The following is an 18786-nucleotide window of genomic DNA, read 5'->3' as shown; positions in this document are numbered from 1 at the left end:
TAGTTTCATTTGGTTCCCATATTATATTATCCTAACCAAGATCCTTCCATCAAATCTCTATTTGCAATGTGACTTGCTGAAACGCCTTACAGCATCACTTTCATGAAGCTCAGCACTATTATTCTCTCTTCTATCATCAACATGACTAGAGCTATCCACTTCCATCTGAGATTCCAGTCTCAGAAGTTGTGGATGGCATCTGCTTTCTGAGAATGGAAGATTTCCAGGTTCTGAAGAGTCTTCTGAGCCAAAGGACTCCAAGAGAACAGAAGACCTGTTCCAAACAAAGTTACTGGTGTTCTCATTTAACTCCACTGGGAGCTCTGAACAACGATTTTGTGGACTAGTCACTTGTTCACTTTCCCTAATAAATGAAGATCCAGTGTCAGGTCCCGAGAGATCAAAACTCTCTACAGAGTTGTCACTGATAGCTGGGGAATTGTCCCAAAGAATTCTCTCTTCCCAGTCTTGCTGATCAAGGGGGTAGAATTTTGAATGCACTGGAGACTTCCATTCCACTTCCTCATTCATTGGTTCAGCACTAAGATAAGAGTTCTTTCTTTGTTCCTCAATTTGAACAGACGTTTTAATAGCTCCATGAACAGTTCCAAATCTTGCTAATTCTGCAGCATCTTCGCTCAAGATTGAGATGTCATGTTGATTTACAAGCAAATGTGATGGAAACAGTTGACCAGAGTCCTTTAAAAACACCTCTTCATCCTCTTCAACAATATCAGAAGCATCCATAGATGTATACTTCTCTGAAAATGAGTTAAACAAGAAAGTTAAAACAGAAATCAAGAAAAAAGCAAACCATAAGATGACAGGTACCTAATTAATAGACAATGCTTCCTCATTATTGAAGAGCAAACCCAAGAAACTAGAAACTAAAAAGAAATGAAAAGAAGAGTGTACAATGCAAATTGCACATGTGGTGCACAGGTTATATTCACTGTGACATTGCTAGAACAAGTTAAATGATTATGAGATGGAAACATCACGCCTGAAAGAAAATACAAAAAGCAAGAGAGCATACCTTTGAAAATGGAATATCTGTGATCTCTTTTTTGTCCTTTCTTCGAAGGTTCATGGATAGAAAATATTTCAGAAAACTTTAAGATCTCCATCCCATCTTCTATAAACAAAATAGGAAGTGGACTGGGACCTTTACCATCTAGAGGCCCCTCGACATGATCAACTTCCTCCTGCTTCAGCATAAAGACCTCAATAAGACACAGAACAACAAGATAACTATTGCAAAAGGATGCAAAACAATTATTCAGAATCTCGGGTCAAAGATGTTGCACACTTACACCTTGCCATATTTTATTGACCATCTCACACAGAAAACATTGTATGTTTTTGATTAACAGACAATCAAGATTTATCAGGTTCACATTTCAGAAGTGCAAGCAGCAAATTAACTCCCAGGTTTGAAGCATAAACATGTTTTCCATCTCTGTACCATCTTCTTTCCTCCATTCCTCAAAAAAGTGTGGGATGTGATTATTTGCTATTAGAGTTGTGCCATGGGTGATGTTGAGTTCTTTGACGAGGAAGACAGAATTCTTGGCAGCTGCCTTTCTGGGTTTAGGAAAGAGGAAATGTTCCAATACTTCAACAACACGTGTCTTAATTGGCAACTATCTGGTTTTTCTGGATGGAAAGAACCAGTAAAACTTTTCGAGGATCACTTCCCATCGAGAAGATAGTTGTGGAACAACATAGTCTCCCAAGGTAGATTCTAATAACACCAGAATATATGGGATAGTGCAAACAAGGGGTAAGCAAACTAAGAGGATGTCCGGATCTAAACAAACCACGGGAACTGTTTCAATCAAGATTTTGCATCCTTGTGATGCAATGCTTTGGGGGCTTTTAGAATGTTTCCCTAGCTGACACTCAACAGAATTGGTGCATTTTTTATTTTTATTTTGAGCTTTGTTCCTTTCCAGAGAATTGGCACACAGTGAATACCAGATAGAAGTTTGAGTAACTTGCTAGCATTCATCTATATTGACATCATAATCAAACATGCACAAATGTTTTTACAATCCAAAGGCTTGCACTCATCTTTTAAGCATGTCCATAGACAGTGGTTTCTTAAATGAGACTAAACATTTGCTGATGACAACATCATCCAACAGCATTTAGAATGCAAATGCAATAATATGTAACACCTACAGAAAATTGAAGAATATGGTAAAATGACCTCATGAATATCTTCCGATTTAGCATCAGAACTTTCAGAATCCATGGAACCAAGTTCTACATCATCCTGAGAAGACTTCTCTACTCCTACTCCTGAAACTACTCCAACATCTTGCTGACCTGAAAAGGAGATTCTAAACTAAATAATCTTGCTGCACAATTTAGAAAATTGAAAAGCTTGTGTGTGCGAGTGGGGATATTCATGGTAAAAAACAAATGACTATTCCATAGCCAGGATAATAACCTCAAATTGAAATAAAATATTTGTGACAATTTTATTAAGAGAAAAAAAAAGGATATATGTGAGGTCACATAGTCAGATGACTTATCACTTATCTCCAAGAATTTCCTTGATTCTATAGCCTTTTCTTGTGTCAGTTAAGCAAAATCTCAGAGATGATAGAGCTACTCAGAAAGTTCAAATTTGGAGAAAAGCTTGGTAGAAATCATCAGGTTCAATTGTACTGCAAAAACTCCTAGGTGGATGCTACAATTTGAATTACTTCGAGCAAACACACATTCAGCTGTCTGAGAGTACAAAACTGAATGTAGAGCAAAATGAATCCAGACATTGCTGAAATCTCACACAGAAAGTCCACCCAAACAGCTGATACTAAATTTGTACGTCATACCAAAAACTCTTCCAGGTTCCAACAAAATGGGTGTGATCCACCAAGAAACATTTGTGGGCTATAGAACGAATAAAGACAAAAAGGAAAATGGGATAAAAATATATATATGTTTAATGAATTAGAGCTGCTGAATCTGAGCCCTTGAAATGAGGATTTGCTAGGTTGAGGCAAAAATGCACTACCTAACGTTCTGATCCAAGACAGCTAGTAGGGCAAATTAATGCCCAGAGATGGAGTTGACTGAACCAGACCAGCAAGCCCAACATGTCTGAGTTAATGCACATCATATACCCAAAGATTTGCTCCGAAAACATATTTCGGTTTATCTGACAGTCACACATTGTTGACTTGGTGTCTTAGATAATCCAAGCTGTATTTGACATAAACAAAGTCCATTCCTCACAATTGATATTATCCTGGTCCGGTCAGGTAAAAAGTCAATTCTAATGCCAAGAAAATTGCCATAACAGAACTGATGGCATCCTATGTTTTTGCAAACCCCAAACAAAGAGCAAAAAATATAAGATTTTTGGATGACATATGGATATAAATGCATGTACAACATGAGAAAAAGACAGCTACTTCTTTGAAAGAGAGATATAATCATATAAAACAGGAAAAAAATAAGAAAAAAGAAAAAACAAAGGCCAAAGAAGTGGCATCACCAGCAAACCTCTTAAACCAAGTGTTGACAGAGGAAGCATAATGGCATGCTACAAAAATACAGCACACTCTCCTAAAATCCCAGATAGAACCTGATCGATCAGAATAATATCCCTTGGCTACAATTATTGATGAGAAAAACGCAAAAAAGATATCCAACATTTGTTTAACACCAGAACAAGCCCCACAAACTTTAGAGAATCACCATAACCTAAAAATAATGTAACCGAAGGAAAAATGGATCAAATGAATGAAAACAAACACAAATGAGAATATAATGCCAGCATTTTTCAGAGAAACCAAGTTCTGATCTGACCAGCAGCGAAAATGAGAAACACCAAAACATCAAAATTCAGAATTCCAATCTTTTAATTAAAGAGAATAGTACCAGATTTCAATATAAAAGCTTGAGAGGGGTTACGGAAAGAATGTATCTGAACCACTAAAACCACAGAATAGGCTATGAGTAATAAAACCTTAAAAGATGAGAGCAACGGCATTCAATATCTTACATGGATATATATATATATATATATATGAACCAATGTGAATCACCCAAAAGCAAACCTGATAGAGAGGCAGTTTGAAATTCAAGAATTTTATCCGAAACCACAGGTTCCTTTTCAAGTTCCTCTTCCACATCCTCATCATAATCTTCATTGTCGGATGTAGGAGGCTGCAATGAGGATTCAGACAAAATATAATTCTTTTTTGACAACAAGTAGTCCTCCTCACTGACACCTTGAATCTCAGGCCCCTCGTATTGTTCATCAAAGTCTTCGTAATCAACTGCATCTTCAGCCTTTGCATCATAATCTAGCAGCACAAATACAAAGTAAACTTATAATCAGAAGGTTGAATGGGGTAAGCCACAAGAGAAACTACAAGTTACCTAAACACAAACAGCATTATGTATGAGTATGATGGTGTGGAATCTACATATTTTGACACACACATAAATGCACAACATTTTATGGATGCATGCGTATGTACATATGCAAGAAAGAATATCATTGGACACCATCAAAATATGCATCCACGCATTAATCTCAAATCCAAGAAGTATTCATAAGAAGAGTCCCAATAGCAAGAAAAGGAGTCAAATTAACCCCAACTAGACGAACATAATGTCAAAGAACCAATTTAATCCAAAAGCTTAACAACTTCAGTTGTTAAGTGAAGTTCCAAGAATGGTTTTATATTACTCTTTAATACGCCTCCTTAATTGAAAGCCTTTTGAGTATGAAACTTGGACAGATCCATCAGTACCTCGTGCTTAATGTTGCTAATTTAATTAGTCAGAATGAGAGTGGTGAAATTCAAATTCATAACCGTTTAGTCATCAAGGTTCTGATACCATATCAAAAGAACTAATTCAACTCAAAAGCTTAAGTTGTTAAGTGAAGCTCCAAGTATGGTTTTATATTAATCTCTAATACATAGAAGTATTTGAAGTCAAATTCTAGTAAGAGGACAAGAAATGAAGCACCTTATCTAACAAGTCCAATGCTTGCAAACATTAGGTTGAACAAATCAGACTATAGTAGCTTACAACCTAAAGTGTATTCAAACAGTGGGCAGCAAAATCATTAAAACAAACTTTTGACTGTTTCTTTGAGCTCTTAATCACAAGTCCATTCCAAAAGGTGTATAATTTGTTCTTGCAGCATAGAACATGCTGCCAGAGGAATGGTTGGAAATTTCTGACATGGCTTGAACTTGACAAAAAAATATTTTGAGACACCCAAAAAGACAACCTATCCAACCCTGAAAATGAAAACATGACCATTTTCAGAAATAAATTCATTAGTGAGTATTTTAGTAAAACCAAGTATATTTAACTAGAACCTTTCATTTTGGCTAGGCCAGACCAAATATTAACATAACATGACTTGCAAAACCTGATTAGCTTCACACTGACTTCTACTAGATGTACAGAAAAAACCAGAACTGTTAGATTCTCCTAATCACAAACTAATGATACTCCCAATTTTTTTATCAATTATCACTGAGAATAAGAGCAAAAGATATGAGTTACTTGAAAAATTCTTCCATTCTGAAAAATTTAGTCTCTCAACTCAACCACTGATAATTTCCAGCATTTGAAAAAAAACATCAAGCATAGTCTTAGGATTCAGTTAATGCTCCTTTTCTTCTTCATTTAAATGTTGGTTCAAGAAATTCTATTTAACTTATTTAAAGAGCTGGACATGCATTAGTTTTCCGCAATAGCATGTGACTATTATTATTCTGAATGTATTTGGAAATTGGGATAACATTATTTATGAAGAACTATGTTCCCCCAATTCCCCAATATATTCATATTGATAATAGTTATATACAACAGAAAAGGATGTATTTTCCACACTTCCCACCAAAAAAAAAAATCAACAATAAAAGGAAAAAAGAAATAACATTATGGGCTTTGCCACCAAGGACAAATGTTGTCAGATCAGATAGTTTCTTTGCATTCCTATGGTATCATGCTTTGGGTGGTTTTAAGGTGTTTCCTGAGAGTTCTACAGGATTCCTTCATTATTCAGATCCTTGATGTCTTTGCTGGGAGGTTGCATGTGCATTCCGGCATGCTTTCATCCACTTAACAAATATCTTTCAGCATATTCATGACAACCTAATCTTTCATTATTTTCTAAGTCTCATTATTATTATTCAAAAAGCTAAAGATACCCTAAAAAATTATTTCTCAGGAATCAAAGTCAATTTACTACTATGAAATGGTTTCATGGGATTCAACCAATTGTTTCTTCATGTTAATCCAGGTATTGCTCTGGTGACTATGCATGCCTCAAAACTTGAGATTACTGATTATGTTCCTTTAAGTAAGTTTTATCTTTTAAACAGAAGTGTCATCTTAAGAGAGAGCCATATGATCAAATTGGAAAGCTTCCCCGCATACTTGACATACAATAATAGAAATAAAACAAGAGTTCATAACTTGCAAAGCATCTTAGGCAGGACAATTTATGTTTCATTAACCAGTATGCCAAATTAGTAGAAGAATCCAAACAGAGCTTCTTAAAGTGTTACCAGTAAATGCAAGTCAAGACAAATAAAAAACAACAGAGAGAGAGAGAGAGAGCGATTGTTTAGTTAAAGAACCAAAGATACTAACACAACATCAAAAACTGCATGACAGAGTTTTTCCTGGCAGACAACATCACCTTGTTCTGCAGCGTCAGTGGATGTTTGGTGTGACTTCACTGACAACTGAAAATAGAATAGCATGAGATTATAGTGTCAAGCCAAAAGAAAAAAAGGGAAGAAATCTGCCCAAGCATAATTGAGAACGGAAAGCTAAAAAACATAACACATGATACAAATTTTCCATACATCAATTTCTGTTAGCGACGAACCCAACTTGTCAGCTAATGCGGCAAGATGCTCCTTTGCATCCTGAAATTATATAGTTTAGCACCACAAGTGAGAATATCGAACTGAAAAACTACCATAATAACAAACAAGGATGTTCCTTGTTAAAAGCAAAAGAAGAATGTATGTTAAACGCAGCAAGCCCACAACTCAGTTGCATTATGGAATGAGAACATAGAAGTTGCTGCAAAACAAAGCTACTGCATGCCTGAACATGACTTGAAATTTCTAAGATGTCATAAACTGACTTTGTCTGTACTGCTCATGGCTGAACAACACACATTTACCAGATTAAAAAAAAAGGGAAAAAAAAAGAATTTAGGAAAAGATCAAATTTCATCCACTTAACAATCTGGGGCTATCAGAGGTTTTCATATTGAGATTTGAAACTTTTTCACTCAATCTCACCTCCCAAGAACCAAGCCACAACAAATGACCATTGCCAATGAAGTTTAGTTTATTTTACATCTTTGAATTCTTAAGACACTGTTATTTCTTCATTTCACCAGCCTAAGCCTCTTATGGTTTTTGTTTTTTTTTCCTGTCTCAAATAAAAGTACTGCTTTCACACACAATCTCAGTTTCAAAGGGATGCCAACTGTCACTTGCAATACATGTGCACGTTTATGAAAACCTTTTACGGCAAGTAATACAAGAAATAAAAGATCAAATATAAAAGAGACATAAGCTCACCTCATCAAGGTAATCAGCATCAAGATCACCAGAATTATCAACATTCCCAAACATAAAACCCAAAAATCGGTTACCACCAACTTCCTCATATTCCTCGTCATCATCTGTCCAACAGTCATCCAAACATTAGGATAGGATGACCACATAAGAGTTATAAAAAAAAAAAAACATACGGATGAAAAAGAAAAGCAACTAATTTTGAATACATATAAGAAACACATCCCAATTCTTTCTTTTCTTTCTTCTTCCTTTTTTACCAATTTGATTTTCACAGTTTTGTGTTTCACAAGGTTGTCTAACTATGGGAACAAAATCAACTTAAACGACAGCCATTTAAACCAAAGACTACAGACTTTTATTACACAAGCAGTCAATACACCAGGGCCATCATAATTCTACCTATATCTATTACAACACCGTGTCCGAGTACAAAACAACAATGCCCTTCACCGTCCATAACAAAGAAGACACACAACTCCAGAAAGCCTTCAAAAGCCGCATTTATATACAGAATTCAACCAATGATTATTATAACAATGAGCATAAAACAATCAAATCTCGTCATACTATTGCGTCAAATAACCAACTTACCATCGTCAGAAGCACTTCCGGAGTCATAGCCACCTCCACCCATGATTTAAAGACAGTTTTGCCTATAATCATCAAAATGGAAAAACTCCAGCTTTCAGCTATTAAACTAAGGGAAAAAAAGCTGAATAACTATTTAAAATTCAGTTTTTTATTTACTTCATTTCATAAAAATCCACGTGGAAAACAGAAAACAAATGAGAAGAAGTTTCAAAAGGGAGCTAAAAAAAACTACATCATCGAAATTCGAAAATGGAAACCACAGATTAACTTATGAAAAAAAAAACACAAAAAAGAAGAGAAAATAAGAAATTTAATCCAAAAATACTACAAATTTAGAAATTTAAGTTCGTTGAAACAGTGAGCAGTAAACCGCACTCGAACTCTCCATGAAATAAATTAAAAAAAAATAAAAATTCTCCTAAATTTTCAATTCCCAATTGAAAAGGAAGTTTGTGTAAGTAACCAAAAATCAAACCCTAGCAGAGACCTATAAAATACTGAATAAAGCAAAAATAAAAAAAATCGAAAATAAAAACCACAAATCGAAGAGAAATGAAATTAAAAAATAAAGCCAAAAGTACTAAAAAGGAAACATAAATTCGTTGAAATAATAAGCACTAAACAAACCGTACTTTAATTCTTGCTTGGAAAATATATAAAACGAAGAAAACATAAATTTCTAAGAGGAAAGAAAGAAAAGTTTGAATTTGGAAGCAACGGTGATGTTAAAAAAAGAAAAGAAATAGGAGTGAATGGATTGAGATGTTACCTAGTAATTTAAAAGGATTGACTTATATCCTAAAGGTGATAACGATAATCTCCGACCGGGATAGCTAGCTTTCCTCGTGCCTTAGCGCTTGAGAGAAAGCAGAGAACGAATGACCAATGTAGTGTTGGGCAGAGTCGAGTCGGGTCGGGTTTTTGAGATTGGATATGGGCCTGGAGTTGAATCTAAGCCCATATAAAAGGAAGTGTTTCATCTTGAGTTTTTGGGTTTGAATTCTTTGAATTCACTTGTTATTATTTATTTGATTTATTTAAGGGTTTTTTTTACTTGTTAGGCTGTTTTATTTCATATTTATAACAATGTTTGTAAAGAATATTTAAACTTTATTTTTTAAAATATATTTTATTTAGAAATTTATATTATTTTATTTTTTTAAAAAATTATTTTGATATCAGCGTATCAAAATAATCTGAAAAGACTAAAAAATATATTAATTTAAAATAAAAAAAAAATATTATTTTTTAAAAGTATTTTTGAAACACAAAAATAAATAAGATATTATTAATGGTTTATATTATTTGAAAAATTAATTGGATTTTTTATTTAATAATTATGAGTATTTTTGTACTATGCGAATTATTTGAAACTAAATTTTATCTAAGATGATTTTAAGATAATGCTTTTAAGATTTAAACCTCAAAAGCAAGTAAACTTTTCTAACCACTAAGTTAACCTCTGGGTTAATATTTTTTTTTTCTGTAAAATTGTGTTTTATTTTTTTAAAATAATTATATATTTTTATATTATTTTAATATATTGTTGTTAAAAATAAATTTAAAAAAAATATTATTTTAATGTATTTTTAATTTAAAAAATACTTTAAAAAGTATCCCCTATCATAATATCTAACATTACCTCTTATTAAATTATTATATTTCAATAAAATTTAAATTATTACTCTTAGAAAAAAGACACCACATTATTTATTTTCTTTCTTTGAATTATTATATTTTAAATGAAATTTAAATTATTATATTTCAATTTAAATTTTCTCTCTATCATTACAAATATTTTCTTTCTTTTCAATAATAAATTTTCCTTCATTTTATTAACAGCATACACATTTTTAAAATCCTGACTTCTTACATTCTTGTAACCTTTTTAAGGACTCAGTTCAGTTTGACCCAAAAATACCGAAGTAAAAAACCACTTTATTGCATGGTCTGACCGACGACTGCAAACAAGGAGCACTAAGAACACCGACTTGCCTTACATTTCTGAGCACTACGTAGAACAATGCTAAAATCGTCGACAACAAACATGGAGTAATATCATTGTCACGACTGATTTGGTCCATCGATGGTCCATATACACTGGCAGGCTCTACTGGTACATGTGGACCGTGGCTAGTCTAGATAGAGTAATCACAGCAGGTGGCTGCTGCCTCCAGCGCTGACCGGAAACATGGTGATAGGTACAGACCCTCAAGGTCTAGTTATGGATTTGGTTTGAAGGACTTGCACTTGGGACCTTTGGTATCCAATGGAAAGGTGGCAAGGAAGGCCACTTGAAATGTGGGAATTTGGGTGTGTTAGGCAATGATTTTGGGTTTGGCATAGGCCAGGACTTGACCGGTGGGAATTTGGGCAAGGTGGGCCATTTATGCGATATAGGGTAAGGCAGAGGAGTGTTAAGGTTACTTAACAAGAAAGGAGAATTGAAGGAGAAAAGAAGACGAAATGAGGAAGAATAGAAGTGAAGAACAGAAAGTTGTTCTGAGAATGCGAGAGAGAAGAATAGGAACGAATGTTCTGTATATTTTTCTATATATCAACTGGTAATCCTTACATGTATTTATAGTAACAGAATGAACTACTAACGGATTAGTCTAACTGAATTAACAACCTGCTAACTAATTCTCCAACTAACTAACTGACTTAACAACCAAAGGTTGCGTGCTGCAGATGTTAACCATTCTGCAATGCTTGACTTCATCTTCTGTAGGCTGCTTTCTTCCTTAGAGCTTAGGTACGTAACAGTACCCCCCATGAGAGATTCTTGTCCCAAGAATCAAGAGCAGGATCAGTTTACATAGAAATATTAAAGTCTGGAAATTGCAACTGTAATTCTGTCAACTCCTCCCAAGTAGCATCTTCAGGAAATGAATTCGACCACTGAATTAAGCCTGCTACAACAGCTATATTACCCTTCTTCATAAGCTTCCTCTCCAGTATTGTAACAGGATATACCTTTACCCTGCCCTCCTCATCCACGATTGGTAGAGCTTGAGAAACAATGGCCACTTCTCCCAATTGTTTCCTCAATAGCGATACATGGAACACTGGGTGCACTGCACTTCCTAGGGGTAGCTGGAGTTTATATGCAACTGGACCGATGCGTTCAAGGACTAGGTAGGGACCGTAGTACCTGGGGTTTAACTTGTAATGCTTCCTGTACATAACACTGCCCTGCCTGTAAGGTTGCAGCTTCAAAAAAACCCAATCTCCTACTGAAAATGCCCTCTCAGATCGCCTCCTGTTGGCCACTTGCCCCATCCGATTTCTTGCCCCCTCCAGCAAGCCTTTGATTAATTGATCCATATTAATCCTCTTTTGTTTCCATTCCCCTACTGCAGCTACTTCAGTATCCTCTGTGAGCACCATTTCTCTGGCTGGAGGTTCGTAGCCATATAGAGCCTGGAAAGGGGACATGCCAATAGTGGAGTGGAAACTACTATTATACCACCATTGTGCTGTGGAGATCCACTGGTGCCATTTCCTTGGACAGTGCATAGTCATGCATATTAAGTAGGTCTCGAGGCATTGATTCACCCTTTCAGTCTGCCCATCCGTTTGTGGATGGTATGCTGTGCTTAATAACAGCTTGACCCCTAAGTGTTTGAACAACTCCTGCCAGAATAAGCTCGTAAATATCTTATCCCTGTCAGTCAAGATTGTAGCAGGCAAGCCATGGAACTTGTAGACTTGATCTAGGAAAGACTTGGCAACATCTTGAGCTGTGAAGGGATGTGCTAGGGTGACAAAATGTCCATACTTGGTGAAACGATCAACAATGACCATGATGGTGTCTCTGCCCTCTGATTTGGGAAGGCCTTCTATGAAGTCCATGGTAATATCCTGCCAAGGACCATGTGGAATGGGCAGAGCTTGTAACAACCCCGGATAAGACACCCTCTCAGCCTTGGCCTGTTTACAGATATCACATTGCTGCACTAGTTGGTAGACCATCTTCTTCATGGCAGGCCAGTAGAAATGACCCTTCAATCGCCTATATGTATTCTGGATGCCTGCATGTCCTCCAATATAGGAATCATGGGTAGTTTTAACGAGTTCTTCTCTCAATGTCCCTGCAGCTCCTATCACCATTCTTCCCTTATACCTTATCACCCCGTGGTTATAGGTAAAATTCGAAGCTTGTGTAGTATTTATCAGTGTACCCTGTAGGATGTCCTGTAGCTTGGCATCACCCTGATAAGAGCTGTAAACTTGATCATACCAAGTTGGCACTACCTGTGTTATGGCTGCGAGCCCTCCTCCTGCAGTATCTGCTCCTTGGGTATCTTCACTCTGCAGATTCATTCTGGATAGAGCATCAGCAGCTTTGTTCTCCTTGCCCTTTTTATACTTAATTTGGTAGCTTAGTCCCAACAACTTGGTCAGTCCCTTCTTCTGAATAGGGTTGTGGATTTTCTGGTCCAGTAAGTATGTTAAGCTCTCATGATCAGTTTGTATGATGAACTGACCTTGTTCCAAGTAGTGTCGCCATTTGTCTACTGCCATCAAAATAGCCAGATATTCCTTCTCATAGATAGACAGTCCCAAGTGTTTAACCCCAAGGCTTTACTCATGAATGCCAATGGCCTCCCCTCCTGGCTTAGCACTGCTCCAATTCTAGTGTCACAAGCATCTGTTTCCAAGACAAAGGGGAGGGTAAAGTCAGGCAAGGCTAGGGCTGAAGCTTCACATAAAGCCTTCTTCAGATTTTGGAAGGCTTCTAATGCCCCCTCGTGCCACACAAAATTATTCTTTTTGAGCAATTCTGTCAAGGGTTTACTAATGACCCCAAACTTCCTGATGAATTTTCGATAGTAGCCAGCTAGACCAAGAAACCCCCTTAACTCCTTGATAGTCTTTGGGACTGGCCACTCCTGTACAGCTTGTATTTTCTCAGGGTCTGTGGCTACTCCTTCAGCAGAGACTATATGCCCCAAGTATTCCACCCTTGGTTCAGCAAAATTGCATTTCGATCTCCTTGCATACAGCTGGTTGGTCTTCAGGATCTCCAAAATTTGCTTCAAATGGCTGAGGTGTGCTTCTAAAGAGGAACTGTAAATGAGAATGTCGTCAAAGAAGACCAAGGCAAATTTCCTCAGGAATGGCTCCAGAATATCATTCATCAAAGCTTGGAAGGTTGCAGGCGCATTCGTAAGGCCAAAAGGCATGACCCTAAACTCATAATGCCCTTGGTGAGTGCGAAAAGCTGTTTTCCCTACATCTTCCTCATGCATTCGCACCTGGTGATAGCCTGCCCCGAGGTCGAGTTTTGAGAAGAAACTGGATCCTTGCAACTCATCCAGTAGGTCATCTATCAAGGGAATAGGGAATTTATTTTTTACAGTGACTTCATTCAGCCGCCTGAAGTCTACACAGAAACGCCAGGAGTTATCCTTCTTCTTGACCAAGAGTACTGGCGAAGCAAAGGGGCTCATACTTGGTTGTATGATGTTATTACTTAACATGTCTTTCACCATCTTCTCTATCTCCCCTTTTTGAAAGAAGGAAGTTTTATACGGCCTGCAATTTACAGGTGGAGCTCCTGTGTGCATAAGGATTCTGTGATCATGCCTCCTCTTTGGTGGTAATGCAGTAGGCTCTTGAAAAACCTCTGCATAGTCTGCTAGTAGTTGCTCTACTGCTGGGTTAGGCAAGTCTGACCTGGTTGTTGTAATGGCTTCTACCAGAAAAAATTGTCCAACAAAACCTATGATGGAATTTTTCAAATTCTTCTGGACCTTCTCTAGTGTCATTGCTTGGAGGCTGGCAGTTTCGATGATGCCTCTGAGCTCTAGCTTCCTTCCTTCCTTCTTAAATGTCAGTTTCATTTTGATGAAATCGAATAGGATTGGTGAAAATTTTCTTAACCAATCCACTCCTAACACCATGTCGCACCTCCCTAGCTTCAGAATTCTTAAATCTGCTATGAATTCGTAATTCTGCATAAACCATGTGAAGCCGGCTGTATAGGAGTCACATAGTATGATACTGCCATTAGCAACAGTTACTGCTAACACTGGAGAGTTCTCAACAGGAAGTTGTAGTTCCCCCGCTATGCTGGAATCAAGGAAGCTGTGGGTGCTGCCACTGTCAATGAGAATGATCAGATCTCTGCTTTGATAGCTGCCTCTAATTCGTATGGTATTGTGAGCGTAATTATCTGCTAATGCATTCAAGGATAAGCCATATTCTTCAATCTTGCTATCAGGTGCTACATCTGTACTGTTGTTCCCTGACGTGGCATCCATAAATTCCTCCTCTTCCTGGCCTTCCATCATGTGCAGTCCTTTGGCAATGCACTTGTGTCCTGGCATGAATTTGTCTCCACACTTAAAACATTGCCCCAACCTGCGCCTCTGCTCATACATGGTTTCTGATACCTTCGGTGTCTGCAAATTGTTGTTCACATAGTTGGCTTGAGGAGTACTAAATGATCTTCCCATCCCTGGCTTGGTAGAGAATCTGTTCTTCCTTGCCAATATGTTGTTTGATTCCTCCTGCCACTTTGCTTGATCAAAGGCTGCCATCAACGTGCCTGGCTTCAGTATCTTTAACATGGGTTTAACGTCCTCTTTTAATCCGCTAATAAAGCTGGAAATGTAGTAGGACTCGGGCAGTATGGGATTGAGTGAATGCATTAGTGATTTGAGATCTTCAAACCTCTCCACATACTCCTCCATACCATTCTCTTGTTTTAGTTTGTTGAATTCTTCCAATATATCTTCTCTACTACCAAACCGGCTGCATATAGCCTTTGAGAACTCCTCCCATTCTAGATTAACATCCAGTCCACATATGTACCCTTCGAACCATATTTCTGCTTTTCCTTCCAAATACAGGGAAGCTATTTCCACCCACTGCTGCCATGGAGTTGCATTGAGTTTGAAGAACTTGTTGCATCGTCTCAGCCATCCTCTAGGATCGTCTCCTCGAAAAATGGTTAGATCCATCTTAGGCAATCCTGTATTGAACATAGCTCTATGTTGTTCCTGCCCGTAACCAGCATCTCCTCTCATAGGACCCTTTCCTTTAGAAGATAGTCCTTCACTGTTGCCCCTGGCTGGAGTTGGTAGTATGCCTTTAGAAGTACTCCCCATATCCTTTTCCATCACGTGGTGAGCAAGAAACGCCTGGAACTAATTGGATAGTGTTTCCAGTTGAGCACTAATCTGCTCATTCTTCTTACCTTGTCCCTCCAGTTGAGCACTAATTTGCTCATTCTTCTTACCTTGTTCCTCCCGCTGCTCTTGGATTTCTTGTTGCATGATCTGCATTCGTTCATCCAATTTCTTGCAATGTTCTTCCACATTTTTAACCATGGTGTTAGATCTTAAGGCTCTGATACCAATTGTTAAGGTTACTTAACAAGAAAGGAGAATTGAAGGAGAAAAGAAGACGAAATGAGGAAGAATAGAAGTGAAGAACAGAAAGTTGTTCTGAGAATGCGAGAGAGAAGAATAGGAACGAATGTTCTGTATATTTTTCTATATATCAACTGGTAATCCTTACATGTATTTATAGTAACAGAATGAACTACTAACGGATTAGTCTAACTGAATTAACAACCTGCTAACTAATTCTCCAACTAACTAACTAACTTAACAACCAAAGGTTGCGTGCTGCAGACGTTAACCATTCTGCAATGCTTGACTTCATCTTCTGTAGGCTGCTTTCTTCCTTAGAGCTTAGGTACGTAACAAGGAGGTGACTTGGAGCTAGTCGATGGTGGCGTTTCATCCTTTGGTGGTGGCATGGAGGATGGTGGTGGTGGCGTTTCATCCTTTGGTGGTGGCATGGAGGCTGGCGGTGGTGGCATGGAGGTTGATGGGGGCGGCGTTTCATCCTTTGGTGGTAGCATGGAGGCTGGAGGCGGCGGCGTTTCATCCTTTGGTGGTGGCATGGAGGTTGGTGGTGGCAATGTTGGGGGTTCTACTGTAACTGGAGGTGTTTTTGGTGGATTTGGTGGTGTTAACATAGAGATGCTAGGAGGAACTAATGATAAAGTGGGCGGTCCGAATGTCTCAACTGGGGATGGCAGCGTTGGTACTGGTGTTGTTGGTGTGGAAGTCAAGTTAGGTGGCATAGGAGGCAATTTAGGCCTAGGCAACGGAGGAACATTCTTAGCACTGTGAAGAAGTTGCCGAGTTGCTAAGGCAACATTAGTGGATGAAAGTGGAATCGATATGAAGAAAGCTATGATCAATAGGTGATGAACACAAGCCATGACGGAGCAGAGAACTATTTGATTTTGACAATTTGCTTTTGTATATATAGGGGAGGAGTGGGGGTGTAAGCTTACTATATACATGAACTAAACATAGAAAAGGAAGTGAAGTCAAGCCCAAAATTGGAGTTAACTAGGGTTCTTAATGAGCAGGGGACTTGACTAACTGGATTCATTGAGTAATTTTCTTTCAGATGTGGTTAGATTTCATGAGCTGGTGCAGGTCCACAATTATTGTAATCAATAGTGTCGAATTGTTGTTGTTGTGGACAAGAATTAAGGCCTGTTTATGGCAGGAAAAAAAAAAAAAAAAAACCCTTCAAACTTGCAAGTTGAGAAAAGAATTTGTGCTAAACAATTTTTCTTAGAATCTATCTGTTTTGGATATATGATTGTGTATCAAGTCCATAAAAGCAGAGGCACAGCTGCTTTTGGCTGCAGATCATTACAGTGTTTTGCATGCTGTTCTTGGGCTACTGCAGCTATCATTAAAACATCAAACATCATTTATTTCTTTTCATAATTCATCTGTAACGATCATTTTCCAAAACATTCTTGATTTTTCATGTTTAGAAATTCCATTTTCAAAACGCTTTCGCTAATTAATTAGCTTGAAAAGTCCTGCTGCAGAAATGCCTTGGAAATGATCTGCTGCTTTTGTGAGTTACTTTGTTATCTAAGATTGAGATCAAAACTAAAATTCTGCACGCAAGTTTCTTACAGCTTCTTGATGTTCATAGCTGAATCTGAGATACAACTACTACTAATGCCAACTCATTAATATGCTATAAATATTGGGTTACCTACAATAGTGTGCAACATTCAATGCCGCCAGGACAGGTGATCTTGAACAACCTGAAACCCTTGTACTGCATTGCGGGAAAGGGCTCTTGGAGACCATGGCTACTCTCCTCTAACACGAAAAATCCAACATTCGGTTGATTGACGGAGAGGATTTTTTTTATTTAAATCTTATCTTAGAAGTAGAATGACCTACTCAGTTTGCACCACTGAGGAAAATGCCCAGAAGGGATAGCAACCTGTGTTCATTGCTGATGAATATCTCCAGAATTAGCAACTGATTATTTCATTGTTCAATATATAAATTTTGAAACTTATGGCCACTAAGCAATCTCTTAAAGAAGTCGTACTGTAGGAATCTGCGGCGGCGTCGAGATAAATGCAGGATTATCCGATGATAACTGAGTCAATAACTTTTGTGCTAGCAAGTTCAGCTAGTAACTAGTCCCGTGCCCTGCTGTGGCTTGGACAAATTTTTTTTTGTGAACATAAATAAGAAAATACAAGCAATGGTAATGTTTTTCACACCATCAGCCAATGAGTAACGAAATTGTTTGATAGATTCAGATATGCGACAAAAGTCAGATACAACAATAAAACTACACAACTGATCTTTTCTTTCTTCTACTCAACTCTTTTACATTTGTGTAGTAAGCTTCTGTTTGGGACTATTACATTCTGTTTTGGGGATTAGTTAATGTGTTTTCTATCTGTTATGTTGGAGAGTGCTCAGTTTGTTCCATGTAAACCAGATCATTATTTGATTGTAAGAAAACCAATGAAGTCCTTAATGATTTCTCCTTATACTAAGTCCTTTCTGATTCTCCAACCTGGTTTATATTAGCTATGATAGCCCTTCTTTAGCATAATGACTTTTCGAATCACTGTTTCAGGAATCGCGAAGTAGTGCATCAATGGAAGCTTATCAAGGTAAGGTTTAGATGTGGCTGAATTGTCAGACAAAGTATTCTGATGCTGATTTCTTTTCCATATCTGTCAGAAATTTTAAGAGTAGGAAATCTTTTCTACAGCTGATTATGTTCGATGATGCTGGTTGAGGCCTTAATGTGGTTTTATCTTGCTTAATTAGCAGGGGATGCTGCCAGAATAAAAAAATTGGTATGACAAAGGTTTTGCAGATATCCTTATCTGGTAAAACTAGTTTTCCTGTAATGCTGAAACCAATGAAACTCAGGTTACTTTGTTCTGATGGAGGCAAAAGCAAAATCTGTTTCGTAACCGTGCTTGTGCAACTATGCTTCACAGATTACTTTTCTGATGCTTTGTCTAATGATGGTGTTTCGGCGTATTTCACAATTATGCACTGAACTCTGTTGCCAAAAAGGCTAAAAGATTTGTGTTTAGATAGAAAAGTTCATCTTGCTTAAGGATTGCAAAACAGGTATAAAGGAGGGTCAGGAATGTTTTCTGCAGAACTCATTTTTGTAGGACTTTTTCTCTGAAGAAATAAAGGTTCTGTTGCTAGAAATGATGGAGATGAAGGTGATGAAATTGAATTCTTGAAGATGTAGTTCTGTTTATAAACTGGAAATTTTTGTT

At 37.4% G+C, this 18786-nt stretch overlaps 1 protein-coding gene across 1 annotated transcript; it reads right to left on the bottom strand.

The window, feature by feature from the left end:
* Positions 1 to 57: 57 nt before the first annotated feature.
* Positions 58 to 9059, bottom strand: LOC118060895 (transcription initiation factor TFIID subunit 1). The gene is made up of 9 exons (XM_073405528.1): positions 8950 to 9059; positions 8181 to 8278; positions 7590 to 7693; positions 6858 to 6920; positions 6689 to 6734; positions 4074 to 4322; positions 2213 to 2331; positions 1037 to 1205; positions 58 to 761 (listed from the first exon to the last, which is right to left on the bottom strand). Exons 2-9 carry the CDS (start codon positions 8221 to 8223, stop codon positions 58 to 60), a joined length of 1497 nt encoding a protein of 498 aa, XP_073261629.1. The 5' UTR covers positions 8224 to 8278; positions 8950 to 9059.
* Between the last annotated feature and the right edge of the window lie 9727 nt (positions 9060 to 18786).

Source organism: Populus alba, chromosome 17, assembly GCF_005239225.2.
Source record: "Populus alba chromosome 17, ASM523922v2, whole genome shotgun sequence".
Lineage (NCBI taxonomy): Eukaryota > Viridiplantae > Streptophyta > Magnoliopsida > Malpighiales > Salicaceae > Populus > Populus alba.
The sequence above is the reverse complement of the archived record's forward strand: the minus strand, read 5'-3'. Positions and strand labels throughout refer to the sequence as shown.

Coding starts and splice junctions, on each gene's coding strand:
- LOC118060895 (XM_073405528.1), bottom strand. CDS start 8,223: ATGGGTGGAGGTGGCTATGACTCCGGAAGTGCTTCTGACGATG. Junction 7,694..8,180: donor CGGAAGTGCTTCTGACGATG/GTAAGTTGGTTA, acceptor ACTGTTGGACAG/ATGATGACGAGGAATATGAG. Junction 6,921..7,589: donor ATGCTGATTACCTTGATGAG/GTGAGCTTATGT, acceptor ATATAATTTCAG/GATGCAAAGGAGCATCTTGC.